General features: G+C 41.1%; 1 protein-coding gene across 6 annotated transcripts in view; it reads right to left on the bottom strand.

Moving 5' to 3' along the window:
- DOK5 (docking protein 5) overlaps positions 1-16972 on the bottom strand; it is an 89949-nt gene extending 72977 nt beyond the window's left edge. Inside the window, exon 1 of one of the 6 annotated variants that reach the window (XM_005284190.5) lies at positions 16261-16972. In XM_005284190.5, coding sequence (XP_005284247.2) covers positions 16261-16326 — 66 coding nt within the window. In that variant the 5' untranslated portion in view covers positions 16327-16972. The remainder of the gene's footprint in view (positions 1-16260) is intronic. The other 5 variants (XM_042858363.2, XM_042858362.2, XM_042858364.2 and 2 more) reach the window with 5 other exon arrangements.
- Between the last annotated feature and the right edge of the window lie 6059 nt (positions 16973-23031).

The following is a 23031-nucleotide window of genomic DNA, read 5'->3' as shown; positions in this document are numbered from 1 at the left end:
ACATGGCTCAGGCTGCGGGCTGTAAAATTGCAGTGTAGATGTTCAGACTCGGGCTGAAGCCCGGGCTCTGGGACTCTTTCCCCTGAGAGGGTCCCAGAACATCAACACCACAACTTCATAGCCCCACAGCCCAAGCCCTGAAAACCTGAGTCAGCTGACACGGGCCACTGGTGGGTGTTTAATTGCAATGTAAACATATCCTAAGTCTCCCAGAGTCTACCAGTGGAAGATGGGTGACCATTTGGTAAACTAGAAGTGTGTATAAGCTGTTTATTGCTTTTAAGATGTGTTTTTTTCCCTCCTGTAATGCTTTTGTTTTGGATAACTTCACTTTGCTTTATGAAAGCTTCCTGGTCACTAGTAACCTAACATTGCACCCAACCCACTAAACTGCAGATGCTAATCTGAACTTTGACCTGCTGAAGGGATGTCAGTGAATTGCTGGAATCCACTGCCTAGGACCATAGCTGGGAGGGAGAAGAATGTGGGATTCCACCATGAAAAAGGTAAGTGATTGACACCTCAGACCCCCTCATAGAGACCACGAGGGGGTCCGAGGTGCAGCTAATTTGGGAACTATTACAAAAAGGTTCAGTTTTTAGGTCTCATCTGAAATATCCAGACAGTGTAAACTACATGCATCTCAATTTAGGAGAATGAGCTGGTCCTCCCAGGACATAAATGGGGTAGTTCAGGTAGTTCCAGGGAGTTTAGGTATTTCAGGACTAGATGCTTCAGGCCTGACTCCAATTTCATTTAGATGGCGTTACACCAGCCTAAAACCAGTTGACTTCTGTGGAGTTACTCCTGATTTACAGGGGTATGAGATTAGAATCAGGCCCATAGACTATGACATATATGCACAACACTTACTTCATTAAGCGTCTTCACATCACACAACAAATTGCATTATTTGGCTAAACAGAGGAAAATAATAGCATGTACTTTGCCATGTGAACACAGTGTGGCAAGAAGTGCCTTTGGTTCCTATTGTACTGTAAGTGCAGTTCAACAGCACCCAAAATACAGGCATTAATTATTTCAGTACAATCAATTTTCAGCTCACTTTATCCTTTGCTTCTTACAGATGCTTTACCTAAATAAGTGAGAGCACTAAAACTAATTTTTCCTTTGCTGACAATGGAGATTGTATTGTTCCCCAGATGAACATAACATACTAGGTAAAGGGACAATTTCATCTGCTGTAGTGAAGTTACTAGGAGAGAAATGCCGCAGTCATTCTACTCATCAATATTTTTAATTAAAACAAATTATGTTACTTTCAGTATAGGAAATAAAGTCGGATTCACTGATAGCCTGGTACTCCAGTGATATTTCTGACAGCACTTGATGAACTGAGGCCAAAAAAAATTACAAAATTAGTCCATCAACTCTTATAATGTATCTAAAACTATAGAAACAAAATCAAGATGTCAGCCTTAGTTATCGTACTCCCTCCATCTGTTATTTCCCCAAGATGTTTCACTGGCACTGAAAGACATATATAGCTTGCAGGTCTATAGTATATAGAGATATAGTTCCATTGACCTCAGTGGAGCTATGCCAACTTACACCAGCTGAGGACCTGACCTTAGACTATATAATGGTTAGTTACACTGGCTGGTAGCTTTCTATGATTGGGAAGGATCAACTTTGCTCACAACAGAGCGTGGTTTTCTTTGGCCATTTTCTACTGTTTACTATCTCATTTGTACAAAGATGAAGTGCAAGAAGATGAAAGATTTTCATCCATTCCATTATTCTCCAACAATATTGTTCTTATTAAACATCATGCACAATCACTGATTATATATTCACTGCTGCACAGGGCACCATGAGTTACTTTGAATCCCTGAGATTAAAAGCACCGTAATCAGGTGTTCTTGTTTGGGGATTTTTAAAATCAGACAGCCTCTCCCCCAAACACTGCTAACACACACTCTCCCCTTTCATTTGGGAGTCTTTTTAGTTTATTGGGAGGGGGGGTGAGGAAGAGCTAACATTTGGAATTACTGCCAATTTTACATCAAAACAATGAAAACCCAGAGAAATATGGGGGACTCAACTCAGTCTGAAACATGTGCTGAAAAATACCTAGAAAAATGAGTAATTCCTATTCTAAAAATATATATATATATCTGCTTCATTGTTGGCTTTTAACATGCACCATAGCATAAAAGTCTTCTACACAATCCTCAGGACATTCATAAAGAAGGTATGTTTAGATCTCCTACATTTTAGCAGGCAAACATGAAGCTTTTTTTAGCATCCTTTGCTTATGATGTTATCACCAAAATCTTTTATCTTTCTTTACAATCAGCATTTCAGATGCTACTACTGGTAACCGCCACCTTACAAATTAACAGCATAACCATGCATGACATTAGGAGGCTCAAAACTAGTGATCTGGAGAAGCTATGAAATTTTAACGGAACTGGGAACTAGGTGCAACTCACCTCATTAAGGTTTCATTACACTCTGAAAACTCCTGAACTATGTAAACCTCAAATGTACCCAGGTCAAATTTTGAGTGGACATGGTCACATCCATCTAGACTCATAATTTAAGTTTCACATAGCTTCCTCTTGAAATCATTAATTTAGTTTGGGGTAATAATTTAAAATTGCAAACTGAAAAATCATGTGGTGAAAACCATGTGAAGAGAAACAGTTCCCCTGAACTCCTGCAAACAAAAACCCTAAACAACTCACACGGCCAGTGCTTGAGGTTGTAAACAAAATACCATCCTACTAATTTATGTCATAAAACGTAATTTAATCATCAATTTGCAACTGTAACCCAGTGGTCAGGGTGTTGTCCTACTCTGTCTCCAGTCCACAGATGATATGAGATTGTTACAGCTCTCACATGGCAAGGCTGCCTTCATCTCAATCTGTGGCAGTGCCTTGTTTTAGTTCTGAAGGCCCCTGATCAATTCCTCATGTTGGCAGTCACATAATTACTGTCCTCTTAATCTCCAAATAAGCCACCCTAACAATGTCCTAGAGCAGGGGTCAGCAACCTTTCAGAAGTGGTGTGCCGAGTCTTCATTTATTCACTCAAATGTAAGGTTTCGCATGCCAGTAATACATTTTAACGTTTTTAGAAGGTCTCTTTCTATAAGTCTATAATATAGAACTAAACTATTGTTGTATGTAAAGTAAATAAGGTTTTTAACATGTTTAAGAAGCTTCATTTAAAATTAAATTAAAATGCAGAGCCCCCCGGACCGGTGGTCAGGACCCGGGCAGTGTGAGTTCCACTGAAAATCAACTCGTGTGCCGCCTTTGGCACGCGTGCCATAGGTTGCCTACCCCTGTCCTAGAGCAATATTGGAATGAACTGCTAGTGTGCATGCCTACCTACCAACCTTTACCAAATGGAATCAACCCTGCTTAGCTGTGCCATAGGATTTATACCACTATCCACAAAAGGAGATTTCCTTCAGTTTAATCTTCATTCATGGTCTAGAAAAAAATTACATTAACTGTGTCATGAGAGACGTTTGTACCCCAAATGCATTCAGAAACTTCAAATATTTAAAAAAACTGTTCTGAGCAAAAAAATTAATTTAACTAGCAAATTGAAAGAACTAGCAGGACTCTCATTCTGGGTGTGCCTAGATGCAATTTCCACACCTCCTTGGAGTATCTTCAACCTTAAGGTGACTGTATGAAGCCACCACTTGCACTGCAATGCACCATCATCAATAAGCACAAGCAATGTCCTAAAACAGCATAGGTGGATGGACACTAGTTCATGATCAGAGGGGTAGCCGTGTTAGTCTGAATCTGTAAAAAGCAACAGAGGGTCCTGTGCCACCGTTAAGACTAACAGAAGTATTGGGAGCATAAACTTTTGTGGGTAAGAACTTGCATCTGAAGAAGTGAGGTTCTTACCCACGAAAGCTTATGCTCCCAATACTTCTGTTAGTCTTAAAGGTGCCACAGGACCCTCTGTTGCTTTTTACTAGTTCATGAGTTATCACAACGTGTATGCTCATGGGGTACAACATTACCCCACAAATGCATTATCTATTAGCATGCACAAACTACATTTATGTCAAACAAACAGCTTGTTTAGTGAAGGATACATAGTTATCACTATTGCAACACGAGACACTCTGACTAGAAGCAAACATGTAAACAGAATTACTAAAAATACAAGATATGTACCCCAAATATGTTGCACTTTGTACCCCCATATACTTTTTTGATACAGAAAAAATATTTTTCATGCTATTTCTTTTTGGGCTGAATTGTGTACATGTGCCTAGGTGACAATGTCCTAAAACAGCATAGATGGATGGCCACTAGTTCATGAGTTATCAGAACATATATACACTCACAGGGTACAACATTACTCCATGAATATGGAGGAGGGTTAAATGGTTGGAGGTCTCTGATTTTCGAGCACAAAGTTCTGCATTCTACCCCTGCTGTCACTGGGACGTACTAAGTGGCACAAAATCCCTGATAGCTGTCGATTTGTTCCAACACTTACGTTTTATAATTTGCTAAAAATATGATCATTCAACAATTTAACATATTGCAGGTTGAGGTTCTTAGCTTTTCCAGCACTCATCTCCTTTGATTCAGTCTTCACATCTTAAAGTTTAAGTCATAACTATCTGATATGAGTGTGAGGGCATGAATTTTCTTACACTCTGACCCCAAACTTGCATTTTGTTCCCCATTACACAGGAGTCCACTCACACAGAACTTGCAGGATTCGGGCCTATTTTTCGTAAGATGCTAACGACACAAAGTGCACCACACAGAACTGGTCAAAAAATTTCATTTGAAAAAAAAAAAAAATTCCCCAAAAGAATAATGTCCCCCCACCCCCCAATTAAAAAGGAGCTCTCTATTTGAGAAATTTTAACGGTGTCAAAAAACGGAAACCCGCAAATTTCAGTCTGATAACTGAAAAATTTCAGCTTAAAAACCATCTGTCTCCACCACCACCACCCCTTCACGTTTTTGGATTTTTCATGAAAACCCCAAGACTTCTGATATAAAATGTTGAGATCCATCAGTTTTTTTTAATTGGAACAAAAATGTTTCCTCGCTAGCTCTAGTGCAATCTAAGAACTAAATAGCAACAACAGTGACAATTTATTTTCTAAGTGGTTCATAGTAAAATGAAATTGTTGTACAGCCCACATTTTTTAAATCTAGCATTTAGCCCGTGTGGCTGAGATTTGTTCGTAAATTCCAGGTTCAACACGGTCAATTAGCACATGCTAAAAATACACATCTGTCAGTTTTTAGGTGACATTTTTGTGTTGCTTTTTTAAGATGACATTAGCCTCACAGTACCATGCAAGTCTGATAAAAGAAGAATCTGTAATCCTGTGGGTAACACATCAATCTAGTTAAACAGTCCAGAAGCCTGGGGAACTCCTCTTCCTTTTGAATCTTTAATCAATCCGGAAACATCTGGCATTCAGAGCATTTCATGTTATTCCACTTATTATACAAATGCTTCCTAGAAATTAGCTATCAGTAAGTGATAGACAGTTAAGAAAATCAGCTTTCCCTCTCCCCACCCTCATTTCACTCGAAAACCAAATTCCCAGAACAGAAGGAACATGGTCCACTTATTTTGACAAAGGGAAAGTACAGCCAGGCATGGATCCAATTTAGTCCTCAGTGATCTTGTCTGCACTAGGAGCAAAAAAATTCCCATTGATGCATCTCCACCGGTGACTACGGTAGTGGGAGATATTGTGTAGACAAAAACTATTGCAACCACCCAGCATTTTTAACACTGGGACATCACTGGGAGCCAGGATTTCACCCAATGTTTGTTTAGACTTGTTCTGATCCAGATTAGGGTACGTGATGATTAAGATAATTGCACCAGAGGAGCCTTTTTTACTCTAGTGTTGTCACTGAAGGTGCTGAAACAATGGGAATTTTTGCCCACCTCCCTCCCCGGCCAAAAATAAAACAAGATGGCCTACATTTTCTACAGAGCCAAGTACCCAACAGCTCTCACCTAGGCACCCAAGTGTTTACCATCTACCCAGTCCCCTTTGTTCTCAATGAGAGTTGCTGGGCATTGAGAGATCTAGCCTCGTCATTAATAAGTCAAGCTTTTGAAAGTGTTGGGCACCCATACTTGAGCCAGGATTTTTCGAAAGCTCAGCTTCCCCTTAGGCACCCAAATGAAGTGGCCAGATTTTCCAAGAGCATTCAACACCCAGCAGCTCCTATGGACAAGAATGGGAGCTGCAGGATGCTGACTTCCTTTGAAGGCCTAGCCACTTATATATTTAGGTGCCTGAAGGCTGTGTTCAAAGTGTCTACACAAGGCCAGCCTTGTAATTGGAACTGTATGTAATTCATTTTGAAGTTTAGGTAAACTGTAAAACCTATTTGGGAAGTTAAATTTTGGATCTGAAGCACAAACTATACAACTGATATTTTAAAAGTGGACTAAACATTGGGGCTGTTCCTTCTGCAAGAACAGTTATCAGTACTCATCTCTATGAACTAGTCTCCAGACATCACAGTTAGTGAGTCACAGATGAAGCCAACTGATTGCTTATAACTGTAGTTTGTAGGGCAATCCCACCTCTGAACTGGCTACCCCAGTGCTCTAGTTCAGGAAGGCAGTGACATGGGAGGAGATCAATGGAGGTTAGACACCTAAATACTTCCGAGGATCTCAGCCAGACTCCCAAAGAAGGATCCACTTTCTAACAATATGGTGGATCTTTCTTCACACAACAAAGGCGTCCCTTCAGCAGATGGGACTAAAGCTGTGAGATGCAAACAGAATATAGTGATATTACAAATATGGACAGACAGGTGCATGGTAACTGTGAGAACAGCTCAGCGAATGGCCTAGCAAGTGCAGAGGTGGTAGATTTCACAAGACTCAGAACAAACGTCTGCCGAGCAGTCAGGAAGAAGGTGTGATCAAGGTAAATACTTGTGCCAAGACATAGCTACAAGAAGCAGATTGTGTTCCTATTGCTCGGCAAACCCCACATTAAAGAGAATTAGCAGCTGGTTTTCTTAAGTGCCGTGTCTTGGCATATCATAGGATGAAGTGCACCAGTACACAGATTTGTAGGTTTCAGAGTAGCAGCCGTGTTAGTCTGTATCCGCAAAAAGAAGAACAGGAGTACTTGTGGCACCTTAGAGACTAACAAATTTATTAGAGCATAAGCTTTCGTGGACTACAGCCCACTTCTTCGGATGCATATAGAATGGAACATAGAGCTTATGCTCTAATAAATTTGTTAGTCTCTAAGGTGCCACAAGTACTCCTGTTCTTCTTTTTGCAGATTTGTAGGTGTAGATCCTCGGCTGCTGTAAGGTATCATAGATCCATTGGATTTAATGGAGTTATGACAGTTTATGGTACTTGATGCTTTGCCCTGTAATCTCCATATATCCGTTCGATACAAGGCAAAAAAGATTTTTTTTAAAACCAGACATTACATATATTACAGTAGTAGTTTTCTACACATTATTTTCCATGCTACACATTATTTTCAATTGCAGGATGTTCTTTGGCTTGCAACCATACCATGTAGCTGATTAGTGAACTGTATATATTTTCCAGCAAAAATCTCTTCTCTTGTAGACATTAAAGAAACATTACAAAGCAAATGCATTAGGCTGAATGGCAAAGATGACCAAAGCATTTAGAATGGCAAGTGATTCAGACACAATTGTCTGTGTATATACTGCTATAGAATTGAATTAATATACGTTTGGCCTCAAGATATATGAGACAGTCAAAGCTGATTTTAATAACTAGGTTTTTTTCTCAGAATCAAATTTCATCACTAATACATCCTCATCTAACATATGGGCATTCTTACCGTGCATATGAAAGTGCTCTACAGTATTTCCCATGATATTTAAAGAAGATTAATAATTTTTAATTTTTACTACAGCTCTAGTGACAACTAGTCTTTAAGCTGGGCAAATTTTCCTTCATTATGATACTGTAAATCAAGCGAGTCTAGAGTTGTCACAGAATCCGTTCAGTTTAAAAATCTCACAACATTCAGGGAAGTACACAATCTGAATTGACAAGGTACACATCCACCCACCAGCAGCCAACACAAGCAGTCTCTCAGGGTCACGAAGCAGCTGTTAAAAGTAGAATGAATATAGGGTATCTTCATTAGTGGATATAATCTTGTCCAGTGATTAAAGGCAAAGGGAAACCAATGGCAACAGCCAAAGCAAACACTCAACCCAACAACCAAATGTATATAAATTCTGATATTTCATGATGCTAATGTGGATCTTGAACAAAGGAGTCTTTGGGCTAGCTTCTCAAGCAGCACAGATGCCCAATAAGGCAGATGGAAATTCCCTAGTACAGTGAAAATCCTGGAGGGACATAAAACTGACTTAGCTAGCTCTACACCACCCACTCTCTACCCCCCAGAAACATGAAGTTCATCCTGTGATCCAGCAATCCTTAGAGAAGTGCTCCTGCCACCTTAAGATCAGGTGCTCTGGACACCAGCCATCACCTGCATTAGGGGAACAGAAAAGTGGCTTATAGCCACTTTCCCCCCCCCCCACCCCCCCCTCACACTGAGTAGAGCTTGACATAAGGACTTGGCCTTTGCTATATATTACAATCCTATCTTAGAGAATTACACTGCGGTCTATCACTGCTAAACCTGAGCACCTTACATGTTAAAAAAGTCAATGGCAATAAAGTCCCAACCATTATTAATATTTAAAAGATTACTTTTAATACATCTCTACCTCAATATAACGCTGTCCTCAGGAGCCAAAAAAATCTTACTGCGTTATAGGTGAAACCGCGTTATATCGAACTTGCTTTGATCCACCGGAGTGCGCAGCCCTGCCTGCCTGGAGCACTGCTTTACCGCGTTATGTCCGAATTTGTGTTATATCGGGTCACGTTATATCGGGGTAGAAGTGTATTTCAAAAAAAGTTGAGCCATTGGTCAGGTCTACATCCAGTCAAAAAAACCTGAAAAGTTTTCATTATTTTTTTTCTGGTTTGACTTATTCAGTGGCAAGACAGGAATATTTTTTTCAGAAGGATAAATGAGAGGGCAATATCAGTTTCAATGTAACCTGACTGGCAGCTCCTGTATTTCTCATGTCGCCCAAGTACAAAAGGTATCTTATTTCACAAAGATCTGCTTTTGTCATGATCAATTATTTATATTAAATGCCAGACTTTATGGACTGCTGGTCCAATCTGATATGGTAATTTGAATGTACGTCTCCAAGCAGTAGGATGACCACCTACATTTCAAGGAGTAAAGGACCACAAGGCCTTATTTAATGAGACAGCATCCCACTGTGACACTGCACCCCATATTCTTCATAGTGATATTATTACGATATGATTATAGAATAATTATGATGTAGTTCATGCAAGATAAGTCATGTGAGCAGTCATTGGAAAAGTTAAGGTTTGCCGAGTATGATTATCCTATTTGTATGCATGTATCATTTTTGTATCTGAAGTTATCAATATTGACTATGTACAGTATCTGTACTTCAAATGTAGTTACACTTGGGTAACGCCCACTAGATAGTGGGTAGGGAAGGGCCTATTCAGGGAAATGGGCCATTAGAAAAAACAATAGGTCCTAAGAGAAGCTTATCTCCCACCTGTGAACCTTCCTGAGAACACTACAGACAGCCTGAGAGTGATGGCTGCTAGGACTCTACAAGGACATATGACGAGGCCACATGACGCTGGACTCCATTTTGGGATGTCAATATTTTTCCCACAGACTAGTCTGGGAACCAAGTTTTGGAACAAAGAGTTCCCGCCATATGCAAAAGCTATATAAGACAGGGATCAGGAATATTTGTGGCACCTTAGAGACTAACAAATTTATTTGAGCATAAGCTTTCGTGGGCTACAGCTCACTTCATCGGATGCATAGAATGGAACATATAGTGAGGAGATATATATACATACAGAGAACATGAAAAGGTGGGAGTTGTCCAACCAACTCTAAGAGGCTAATTAATTAAGATGAACTGTTGTCAGCAGGAGAAAAAAAACTTTTGTAGTGATAATCAAGATAGCCCATTTAAGACAGTTTGACAAGAAGCTGTGAGGATACTTAATATGGGGGAAATAGATTCAATGTGTGTAATGGCTCAGCCATTCCCAGTCTCTATTTAATCCTAAATTGATAGTATCTAGTTTGCATATCAATTCAAGTTCAGCTGTTTCTTGTTGGAGTCTGTTTCTGAAGCTTTTCTGTTGCAAAACTGCCACCTTTAAATCTGTTACTGAATGGCCAGAGAGGTTGAAGTGTTCTCCTACTGTTTTTTGAATGTTATGATTCCCGATGTCAGATTTCTGTCCATTTATTCTTTTGTGTAGAGACTGTCCGGTTTGGCCAATGTACATGGCAGAGGGGCATTGCTGGCACATAAAGGCATACATCATATTGGTAGATGTGCAGGTGAATAAGCCCCTGATGGTGTGGCTGATGTGATTAGGTCCTATGATGGTGTGTGGACAGAGTTGGCATCGGGATTTGTTGCAAGAATAGGTTCCTGGGTTAGTGTTTTTGTTCTGTGGTGTGTGGTTGCTGGTGAGTATTTGCTTCAGGTTGGGGGGCTGTCTGTAAGCGAGGACAGGTCTGTCTCCCAAGATCGTGAGACTGAGGGATCATCTTTCAGGATAGGATGTAGATCTTTGATGATTCGCTGGAGAGGTTTTAGTTGGGGGCTGAAGGTAATGGCTAGTGGTGTTCTGTTATTTTCTTTGCTGGGCCTGTCTTGTAGTAGGTGACTTCTGGGTACTCTTCTGGCTCTGTCAATCTGTTTTTTCACTTCATCAGGTGGGTACTGTAGTTTTAAGAATGCTATAGAGATCTTGTAGGTGTTTGTCTCTGTCTGAGGGATTGGAGCAAATGCAAAGACTCCTGGAAACACCTGAGGAACAAAGACTGAACTGGGGGAAGTGCTGGCCCCAGGCTAAAGGGATTTCTAACATGTGAATGAAGACCTCAGAAACCCAAACTGTAAAGCTAATGCAGCTTGTGCCTTAAGAATCTGCAGCCTGCTTGTATCATTTCCCAGGGTGAGAATCTGCTAATTCATATCCAGTCTATCTAGTATATTAAACTTAGGTTGTGTTTTTGTTTATTTGCTAAGTAACCTGCTTTGATCTGTTTGCTATCCCTTATAATAACTTAAAAGCTATCATTTGGAGTAAATAAACTTATTTTTGTTTTAATCTCAACCAGTGAGCTTTGACTGGAGTGCTTAGGGAACATCTCTGTTTGGTTACCACAAGTGTGCATTGTTCTCTTCACATTGGGGGAGAGGCGGACCAGGTATTAAACCCATTCACTGGTCAGATTGGACCAGGGCAGGATGGTACTGCTCTGGGGTCCTAGGCTGGGAAGCTGGTGGTTAGAGAGCCTGTGTGTAACTGCAGATGGCGGTGTCTCTACCTGTATGAATGCTGGTGAAAGTGCAGGCCAGAGGGCTTTGCAGCTTATCACAGTAGTACAGTGTGAAAGGGAGCCCAGGCTGGTAGGTCAGGGGGCTCAGTGGTACCCCAGTGGCACCCCAGGGGGAACCCGTCACACCCACAATATTTTGTTTTGGATTAAAAAGGACCCACACATTTTATACTGTGACACAAATGTATGATTGTTGCTTGCAAACATTGCTTTAATCAGATCAAATGCTTTTGATTAGTTGTATATTAATCACAGAGAATCACACAGACTGTAAACAGGGACTGGAGTCCTGGTCCATTACTGGGGCTTGTAAGTATTACCACAATGCAAAGGAACAACTGCTGTCCATTAACACAGAGCAGGTGATCAATGGAATGAAATGAATCTTAAAGTATTGCATACTAAAAAATTACCAGCAGTACAATCCAGCTGCAACCCCTTCTGTATTTCAGTTTTACTGGAATGTGAGATGGAGGTATGTCATCGTTTAGAGGACTTTTTTCGTAAGGATGGAAAGACTCTGGGAGATGAGAATGTTGTGTTTTCTTAGGAATATATTATGCTCTGCAGAGGAAGCATGTGATAAAAATGTTGCTATGGGAACTATTCTTTATTACATAAATGTAAATTGTCAGGTTTTAGATAATCAATGTAAAAAAACATAAATGACCCAAATTAGATTTCAAGTTATACACTGGCTTTCCAGAATTTTGTCCTCTGATTCGCTTTATGAATAAATGATTTGCTTTCAAACAAAATTACTTGAACAAGCTTTAAGAACCACATACACAAGCATCAGCTTCACCCCACTCTCTTAGAAATGTCAGAACTTAAGAGAAGTTGTACAGTCAAAACTCTGCTCCCATTTTTCCTCAGGCTGGAATTAGCCCAGATTTACACTGGAGAAACTAGGCGCAGAATATGGCCCGAAGAGCTGATTCACTGATTAAACACATGCCAGGTTTCTTGGAGAAAAACATTAGACCAATTCTCTATCTTCTATCTCACCACAGAGTGATGGAATCCTTCCCACTTTGGAACAAGTCCTCAGACAGCGGTTCACAAAACAAGGATGTTTTCCCCACTAAAGAATTTCACCAGTATTTGCTCACCTCCCACTTCACCCTGCCCCTCAACCTGCACATGGCTCAATACAACCAGCACCACCCTCTGCTAAGGTGAACTGGATGAGAGTCTTACTTTAGCTAGCAAGACTCACCAAGAAGGAAAGTTGAAGTAACTTGCTCAAGACCATAGACTCAGCATCCGAGTCAAGATTCAAACACAGTAGCACCTGACAACTCAACCCTGTATCCATAAAAATAGCACTTGTAACTTATTATTGTGAAGACATGATGTATTTTACTTCTCCAATCTAAATGTATCTAACTCCAGAATACATCAGGAAAATACATCTGTAGTCCAACACACCAAGCTAGAAATCACCAAAATAAAGTGGGATTGGATAATATTGGTGTGTAACCACCCACTTCCAAATTAGCTTAATCACTGCTGTCAGCAAGGCATGCTTGAGTGAACTATAAGATCTATATCATAACCGTAAACATATGGAAAGAAGAGAAGAGGCTCTTTTATTCATCTAGATTGTGTCTTTCTCTAAAATACAGCAAACTAAGGCCACAATCCTATCGATAGTTGGGCACATGAGTAGCCACACTGAACTTAATGCGACTTCCCACAAAGTGTGACAAGTTACTCATGGGCCAGATTTTCGAAGAGCTCAGCTCCTGCGTAGACACCTAAATGATATGGAAGTGGAAAGCTGGACCCAGTTGTGAGTACTGAGCAGCTTGTATTTACCGTTTTCACTATGACAAGGTTAGAGGGATTGCCCGCTACATCCCACAATATATGGAAAGTGATAATTTGATGTACTGTATCCTCATCTAGGAGGAAGGATTGTCCCATGGTCAGGACACTAGCCCAGATGTCTCAAGACCTAGGTTCAAGTCCCTGCTTCCACCACAGACCTCCTGCATGACCTGCCCCAGTCATACAGGTAGCTAAGGATCTGGGCTCATCTGCTCTTTTAGGTGCCTAAATCCACCATTTAGGTGCCACATACATTCTCAAAGCCACCACTCGGCTGCTGATTAACCTTGTGGGCAGCAAAGTTTACACTGGTAGGCAGCTTTTGAATGCCAAACTGCTGGTGTTTCCCCTTAGCTAACAAGCTGCTCAGAGCCAGAGGCCCCAAAGCAAGATTCTCAAAGTACACAGGGGAACGTCTGTCTCACCAGCAGGCCCAGTCTGAATGCATCTAGGACCAAATATCTGCAGCAGGAGAGCCAGATGCAGGACACTAATAGGTTGAAGGGCAGCAAAGCACAAAAAGCAAGCAGGACAGGAATTTTTTGACAGAACTCTGCTCGTGTGTACGTCCAAAACTAAGACCTCTCTTCCTCTGGTTTAGAGAGAACATCATCAGAGAATGCTCAAAATTAATTTTTTCTATTCAAAGGGTCATGCCTACTGTATATATTATACATATATTTGGCAGAATTAGATTTTTAATTTCAATGGATAATACCTATATTTATTTTGAATTTTTTTTGTTATCAATTTGAATTTTCTGCAGTTGGGGGGAATTATGGGATGAGAAGGTGTCAGAATTTTTTTATGACAGTAGATGTTGAGATTCAAAAAGTTATAGCTTTATCACTGGTAAAGCATAAATTGATATATCACATATCAAAATGTACAAAGTAAATATCCTTAAATCAAACTAATAAGCTCTTAAGCAGTACTTTTCTTACTTTGCTACCTGCAAATTTCAATTATTGATATAAATATTTGTATTGATGTGTGTGTACAGTGAAATCAATGATTTTCACTGATAAAAAGCTAATCCTTCCAAGACTAATTATACAGACTGTGCAGATTCCATCAACATGAGAAAATTACAAGCAGTATCATATTTTAGCTGTCAGAAGACTGCACTGTACAAACTCCATGCACCACTTATGGAAAGTTCTCCTTTTATACTTCCTTGAGTGTCTGTTTTTCTGTAACGCTATTTATATACCAAGTAAATATAGATCCAAAAGATCATAACTGTAATAAACCAGCAAAAACTTTTAGATATCCACAGAATCTTTCAAATAAATTCCCATGTGATAAACCTCAGTGTAAAGCTTCAAACTATGAACGATTCGGAGTCACTGAATTAATAATGCAAGGGCTGTTCGTATTGGCATACAACAAAAACCAGAAGGCATTCTAAACTTCTCATAACAAAAGGGTAAGTACATCCAAAAGAAAAATCTATTCTCAGAACCCTCCCACTCCCCACCTTGAACCACCTTCTAACTAGGTGCATATTTTATACAATAAGAAGTATGCTTTGCAGCCTGAAAGGCTGATTAACTGCAGCTTTTAGGTAGCTTGCCATCCTTTGATACCCAGAAGAGAGACAGCAACACCGTATTCTCAATACTACTAATGGGAATTAATCACATAAGAGGAGAATGAAAGCCAAAAGATGTTCCATAAGGAATTGGCCTGCTTACATTGTATGCATCACACCCACATTTAAATCCATAAACATTTCACAATAGTAACCAAATGCATATTTGCAAAAGAAAAGGAAGGGGCAGACAGAAGAAAAAAATATCAGAAAGTATAAAACTATTGTGCACCCCCCAACTCAGTGAGAGCATTTTAGAGAGTGTTTTAAGGCTAGTACAAATCTCCCTCCCGTCCCCAACACACCTGAGCTTTTAAATCACAAATGCAAACTTTTAATGTGCAAATGGTCAGTCGGTAGGAATACCCAGTGCATGTGGCATCAACACAGCTGCAATTGCAATCCCAGGTGAGATGAATGGTTTTGACGGCCACAAATGTTACTGAATTCAAAAAGGCACGAGTTTGCATTGCAGGAAGTAAGGTCTTGTCTACATGGGGACATTCGGGGAAATTAATCCTAATTAACTAAGGGGGTGAATTTAAAGTGGGTTAGTAAACCTGTGTGTGGATGCTCTTTCTCAGAATTAAAGTGGCCTTAATTCAGTTTATTAATCATTAAGGCCACTTTAATTCTGAGTAAGAGCATCCACACAAGGGTTTAATGGGAGTTAACTAATCCACTAAATTCACACCTTTAGTTAATTAGGATTACATTTTCTGAGTTTCTCCCTGTACACAAGCTCTAAAAATCAGTCACACAGGCCTTCCGATAGCATCCTAGAGAAAGTTTTAGTTAATACCCCTCCACATATGTCACTGCTCCCTGCCCCCAGTGATTCTCAACAACTCCCCCAAACACACATCTGTTTTAAAAGACGCCACCAAAAGCCAAGCCCACCCCCTATTTCAGAAGCTATCTTCCCAGTTCAGATTACTGTCAGACTCTGATCCACCGTCCCTGCCACCAAAAGCCTTGCAGCTCAACTGCAAAGTTAAGTGAACTAGAGCCCTTTGGCAATGGAGATCTTGCTTGTGTTCCTAAGCAGAACAGAGTCCAAGTTCTGGTCTGCCCTTTCCCCAAAACCAAAGTGCATCTGTTCAGCGAGCAGCCTATTGCGCTGCACCTCAAGCTGTTTCTATATTTGTAGTGTGCAAATGACACAGTAGCGATCTGGATTGGGAGCTGAAGGCAACATTTTTTTTTTGATTCCCCCCTGAGACAGCCACCGAGCAGTTTGCAAAAGAAATAACAATCGGAGCCCTCGCGCATGCTGTCTCCAGCCCTGGCCAACGAGAATGCTAAGGCATGTCACACTGAACCACCAAAAGAGAAAAAGAACAAACAAACAGAAAGGGAAAGCACAAATACTTACACCTAAACGTCTGCTCCTAATCTTTACATACCCTTGCTTCACTATGTCATTAAAATTGGAAGCCATCCTTTTTGTGGGGAGGAGCCGCTGGCCCAAGTTGAATCCAGTCTGTGGCTGAAATGATTCACCAAGCCCACATCCCCTGGAATAATCCTCCTGACCCAGAAACTCAGCGGCAAGAGTTTTAATCCACTTGGGAGAGGGGGGAAGAGGCTAGAGGACCCCCTCTGCATCAGCTGACGGCGCTGCCGGCTGGAATGAGCTCAGCTCAGCTCCTCTCCTCTTGCAGAACAGCGGGATCCGCCCTCTGCCTTCCTCCCCACCGGGGCAGAAAGCCCCCGGGCCAGCGCACCTAGCAGGGGCTGCACCTGGAGAAGCAGCAGTCCTGGTTGTTCACAGGGGGAAGCACCGGAAAGTTGCGGGGGGATCCCAGGGAGAATTATGGTCGATGCAAGAGAGACAATGAGAGCGGGGGTGAGAAAAAGCCTGGTGGAATAGGGCTGGCTGAAAAACGTTGCTGCTTTGTGAGTTGCTCTCTGTCTCCCGTTCCCTACATGTTCTGCCCAGCCCCTTTAAATACATACACACACTCTGGACTGACTTAGCTTTCCTGCCTATTCTTTTTACTCGTCCTTTTTATTTTCTTCACTACCTATCTTCACCCTTATTAAGTCTATTTCTATGCTCTCCGGCAGCTGTCCCAGTTTCTTCTGTCTCTTCCCCTCTTTCACCATCATCTCAGCTGTGTTCATCCCTTCTCATTACCCATGTTTCAGTCTCTCGGGCTGAGCATAGGGTTGCCACCTGTCCAGGTTTTACCGGGATAGTCTGGTTTTCGGGTGCTGTGTCCAGGTGCCATAATTAGGGTTGCCCAGTTTTCGACTTGGTCAAAAAGGGGACCCTGACAGTGCCCAGTGAGATATACTGACCGGCCACCAAAAGACCGTTTACCGTGGGGTGGGAGGGTAGGGTGACCAGACAGCAAATGTGAAAAAATGGGACGGGGGTGGGGGCTAACAGGAGCCTATATAAGAAAAAGACACAAAAATCGGGACTGTCCCTATAAAATCAGGACATCTGGTCACCCTAGGGTGTGGAGGCACTGGGTGATTAACTCACGCCAGCCCCTGCTCAGCCAGGGCCACCTCCTACCTGCGGGCAGGCTCCTTGTCAGGCTGTATCAGCTCCCATCCCAGCCCCGAAGCAGAGGGAGTCCAGCTGAGGAGTGGGAGTGGAGATGATCCAGGGAGGGGGGGAGAGAAGTAAATGAGGGGGGCAGGACCTTGGGGCGAAGAGGTGGAGAAGGGGGCAAGGTGATGAGCTCAGGTGTAAATCTATAGCACTCTGACCACTTGGAACAAGGTACTTTAGTTAGAAGTTCTGGAGCATGCTTTGACATACTGCTGTTTGAAACAGGTCATAGTATGTCAAAGCACGGTACAGAACTTTTCATGCCCAGTATCAGGGTCCACAGGTCAACATGGTGCACAGCAAACTAGTGCACTGTATCATCATACCCTGACATGCCACACATTGAGCCACAGACAAGCCCGCCCTCACACACACCACGGCAAGTCATTTATTGGGAGCAAAAAAAAAATTGGACATCACCCTTAAAACCACTGAACGTGATACTGTCCTACAATATTTCAGCATGTACATATAATTCCCTGAGTATAAACGGACATGCTGTTTTGGGGCCTGATTTAAAGTCCATGGGAGATAACAAAAAGACTCCAAAGTGCATTGGATCAGGCTCTTAGCCTCTTTTGTGTGTGTGTGTGTGTGTGTGTGTACCAAGTTTAAAATCCACATAAGAAAGGACCAGTGCTCAATAACAGGGGCTGTCCTGCAATTCTCAGGACAGGTGGTGGTGACCTGTGGTTTTCTGCAGGAAGGTGCATATCCCAGAAAGTCTCTTGGCTGCCTCAACAGGCATCAACTGGCACCACTCCAGACTCTGACTGAAAGTAACCTGAGCCTTGGCCCTGTGGAAGTGGTAGAAATGTCACACAGACATATGCCACTTTTACTCTGGCAATGTGTGACTGTCCCGATGAAAAAAACTTGGCTGGCATTGGGCAGCATGCTGCAGCCGGTGGATAGTCATTGTTTTCGGATGTTTGCAAGCACTGCTGAGCATAACAATGAACCAGGAAAGGGAGAACTTCAGGCACCCCCACCACTGTTGTTGAAATGACTTATTCATACACCCCATTGCTGGGGAAGGAATTGCTCACTGTGTAAAACTGGACATTTTTAAAAATGCATCCTTTACTACCTGTTAACAGTTCTGAACACAGGCACCTATTGTCTGGGTAGGAGGATACTCAAATACCTATCCCTTTTAGACTGAGACTGCCAGCTTACTGCAATGACATCCTTCTTATAGAGGAGCTGGGCAGATGGCTACAAGGTAGACCAGGAAAGAGTCACTGAAAGCCAGAGATCAATAGTAAATGTGGAATGTACCTTCTAGGTATGTAACTAAATTCTTCAGGCAGGGATTGCTTTTTTAATGTCTATTGTACAGACCTAAGCATACGGTTGGCACCAAACCAGCAACAAGTTGGCCAGTCACATAAGGTTTTATAATTTCACTGAGAGCCATGGAAGCAGTGAGTGTAGGCATGTGGTCTCCCATCTGGGCCTGTAGCCCTGTAACTATGAGTTGCTTTTATAGGCATCTCCATTAAATGCAGCTGATGGGACCAGGGACAGAATGCTGGTATATTTTAGGGAGTCAACTCCTGCTTTACCTACTACCTCACATACAGTTTTGTATTGGGAAAGGCAGGTCCTAGGTCATGCTATTTTCTCCACAGTGATAGTCCGCTTCTCTACTCCATATCCTACATGGACTAATTCATGGACCCTCCTTTTGCTAAAAGAACCAAAAAAGTGCCACCGTGGCTAAACGACAAAGTAAAAGAAGTAGTGAGAGGCAAAAAGGCATCCTTTAAAAAGTTACATCCTAGTGAGGAAAATAGAAAGGAGCATAAACTCTGGCAAATGAAGTGTAAAAATATAATTACGAAGGCCAAAAAAGAATTTGAAGAACAGCTAGCCAACGACTCAAAAAGTAATAGCAAAAAAAATTAAGTACATCAGAAGCAGGAAGCTTGCTAAACAACCAGGAGGGCCACTGGACGATTGAGATGCTAAAGGAGCACTCAAGGACGATAAGGCCATTGTAGAGAAACTAAATGAATTATTTGCATCAGTCTTCATGGCTGAGGATGTAAGGGAGATTCCCAAACCTGAGCCATTTCTTTTTAGGTGACAAATCTGAGGAACTGTCCCAGGTGTCATTAGAAGAGGTTTTGAAACAAATTGATAAATTAAACAATAAGAAGTCACCAGGACCAGATGGTATTCACCCAAGAGTTCTGAAGGAACTCAAATGTGAAATTGCAGGACTACTAACTGTAGCCTGTAACCTAGCATTTAAATCAGCTTCTGTACCAAATGACTGGAGGATAGCTAATGTGACGCCAATTTTTTAAAAAGGGCTCCAGAGGTGGCCTTGGCAATTACAGGCCGGTAAGCCTGACTTCAGTACCAGACAAACTGGTTGAAACTATAGTAAAGAACAAAATTGTCAAACATATAGATGAACATAATTTGTTGGGGAAGAGTCAACATGGTTTTTGTAAAGGGAAATCCTGCCTCACCAATCTACTAGAATTCTTTGAGGGGGTCAACAAGCATGTGGACAAGGGGGATCCAGTGGATATAGTGTATTTAGATTTTCAGAACGCCTTTGACAAGGTCCCTCAACAAAGGTTCTTAAGTCATGGGATAAAATGCATTAAGCAGTCATGGGATAAAAAGGAAGGTACTCTCATGGATTGGTAACAGATTAAAAGATAGGAAACAAAGGGCAGGAATAAATGGTCAGTTTTCAGAATGGAGAGAAGTAACTAGTGGTGTCCCCCAGGGGTCTGTACTGGGCCTAGCCCTATTCAACATATTCATAAATGATCTGGAAAAAAGGGTAAGCAGTGATATGGCAAAATTTGCAGATGATTCAAAACTACTCAATATTTTAAAGTCCCAAGCAGACTGTGAAGAGCTACAAAAGGATCTCACAAAACTGGGTGACTGGGCAAAAAAATGGCAGATAAAGTTCAGTGTTGATAAATGCAAAGTAATACACATTGGAAAACATAATCCCAATTATACATATAATATGATGGGGTCTAAATTAGCTGTTACCACTCAAGAAAAAGATCTTGGAGTAGTTGTGGATAGTTCTCTGGAAACATCCACTCAATGTGCAGCAGCAGTCAAAAAAGCGAACAGAAGGTTGGGAATCATTATGAAAAGAATAGATAAGAAGACAGAAAATATCATATTGCCTCTATATAAATCCATGGTATGCCCACATCTTGAATACTACATGCAGATGTGATTGCCCCATCTCAAAAGAGATATATTGGAATTGGAAAAGGTTCAGAAAAGGGCAACAAAAATGATTAGGGGGTATGGAATGGCTTCCATATGAGGACCAATTAATAAGACTGGGAATTTTTAGCTTGGAAAAGAGATGACTGGGGGGCGGGGGGGAGATATGATAGAGGTCTATAAAATCATGACTGATGTTGAGAAAGTAAATAAGGAAGTGCTATTTACTCCTTTTCATTACACAAGAACTAGGGGCCACCAAATGCAATTAATAGGCAGCAGGTTTAAAACAAACAAAAGGAAATATTTTTTCATACAATGCACAGTCAACCTATGGAACTCCTTGCCAGAGGATGTTGTGAAGACCAAGACTATAACAGGGTTCTAAAAAGAACTAGATAAGTTCATGGAGGATAGGTCCATCAATGGCTATTAGCCAGGATGGGCAGGGATGGTGTCCCTAGCCTCTGTTTGCCAGAAGCTGGGAATGGGCAAGAGGGGATGGATCACTTGATGATTACCTGTTCTGTTCATTCCCTCTGGGGCACCTGGAATTGGCCACTGTCGGAAGACCGGATTCTTGGCTAGATGGACCTTTGGTCTAACCCAGTATGGCCATTCTTATGTTCTTATGATGAGAAACAAGTTCTTCAGCTGAGAGAGCTCTCTAATTTTACCTTTGACATTTTGTATGATTGCTATGGAAGCAGATGATAGTAATGGTAATACCATGGTAATATTTTCTACATAACCCGCGGCTCTGTCTTTTGATGATCCAAGATTTTTTTTTTCCCCACTTTGATTCTTAAGGCCAGAAGAGGACATCATGATCATCTAGACTGGCCTCTTGCAGAACACAGGGAATAAATACATTTTCACCCAGTAATTCCTGCAAATGTCCACAACTTTTGGTTGCACTAGAGCACATCGCATAGAAAGACATCCTAACTTGATTTGAGAGGAATCTTAACTTGGTGTTAGAAGAGAAGATATAACACACACTGAAAAGAATTTGACCTTGCAAGTGTTCCTTTATTCCTGACTGGTTGTCTCTTATATGATATATGGAACTAAGCTGAGAGCAAAGCTAGTGTGTATAAACATTTAGTAACCCAAAAGTCTATTTAAATTTGTAAGTAATTTGACTGGTGAAAATCTGTCCCCAATAAGCACTCTTTTCAAAACAGAGGGTTGTGGACTTTGAGAGACTGTAAAGTTATATCAGGTTTCTTTACTTGGCATGGAATTAACCAGATTGCATAGCTTTATCCTCTCTATTTGTGACATCCTTTTATATAAAGAGAAAATCAAGGGGGAGCCTTCTTCTACGTAATCACTCTGTCTGATTAAACAAGGCCAAAAATGGCCCTATCTTGGCTATAGGAATGTTTTGGGACTTTCCCAAATTATGCAGCTATCCAGTTAATCTGATTTGAGTAACCAGATGGAGCAACATTAACATTGGACACAAAAGACTTAACTCTAGGAGGATTTCTTGGGAAAATGTCAATGTTCACTCCAAGAACACTTATTGTCATTATCTTGACATGATCAGTGTGGACCATTTTCTGCAGAGGATGACTGTAGAACTTGGAAGGTCTAGGGAAGGCAGAAGTCCTGGCTCAGCCCTGGAATTATGCCTCAGTCAGGCCAGCGTGGTGGGGTTATTAACCATGGCCACGAGTGATCAAAGACTGTGAATCCCTAAGTCTACTTGGACATATTTCTGGCAAAGTAGTCGTATGTTCTGATCAAAAAATTTGGGCAGCCCTAAAAATTGGGCTATTCTTTGGAGCCTCTATTCTTCCCTTATATTTGGAAATCTATGGAGTGTTTTTGCTAGAACCCACTCAATGTCCTAATTTATTGCCAGCTTTTCAAGAATGTGAAGTAAGTAAAATATGGACCTAAGTTTGAATGAAATTACTATGATTGCCCCTGCAAATCAGGAGACAGCATATACAAATACAGCTCACTGCCCACCTAACTTTAAAAAACAAATACATGTGGTCATTAATGCATAGAAGTATTTACCCATTGCACAACTGGGAAAGAAATTCTTACTGAAAACACCTTATAATGTTATGATTTATGAAAATAAAGAATCTATTGACCAGGCTGATATGCCAGTTTATGGAGTAACGTAGGTTGTGCAGTGTAATTATCTTGCCGCTGTCCCATTCAAATATTTTTATTTTATATAGGCCAAAGTGGAGTGAGACAGCATATATTAAAAATAACAACAACAAATGGAATGTGTCCTTTTACTGGAAGCTGTGTTTCTGATTTTAATATTGTGTGCCTAACAAAATTACTGTCAAGATGGTGAATGTTAAGATAAAAATAAATATATGCTGACTAAAT

This window comes from Chrysemys picta, chromosome 13, assembly GCF_011386835.1.
Source record: "Chrysemys picta bellii isolate R12L10 chromosome 13, ASM1138683v2, whole genome shotgun sequence".
In the NCBI taxonomy this organism is placed as follows: Eukaryota; Metazoa; Chordata; order Testudines; family Emydidae; genus Chrysemys; species Chrysemys picta.
The sequence above is the reverse complement of the archived record's forward strand: the minus strand, read 5'-3'. Positions and strand labels throughout refer to the sequence as shown.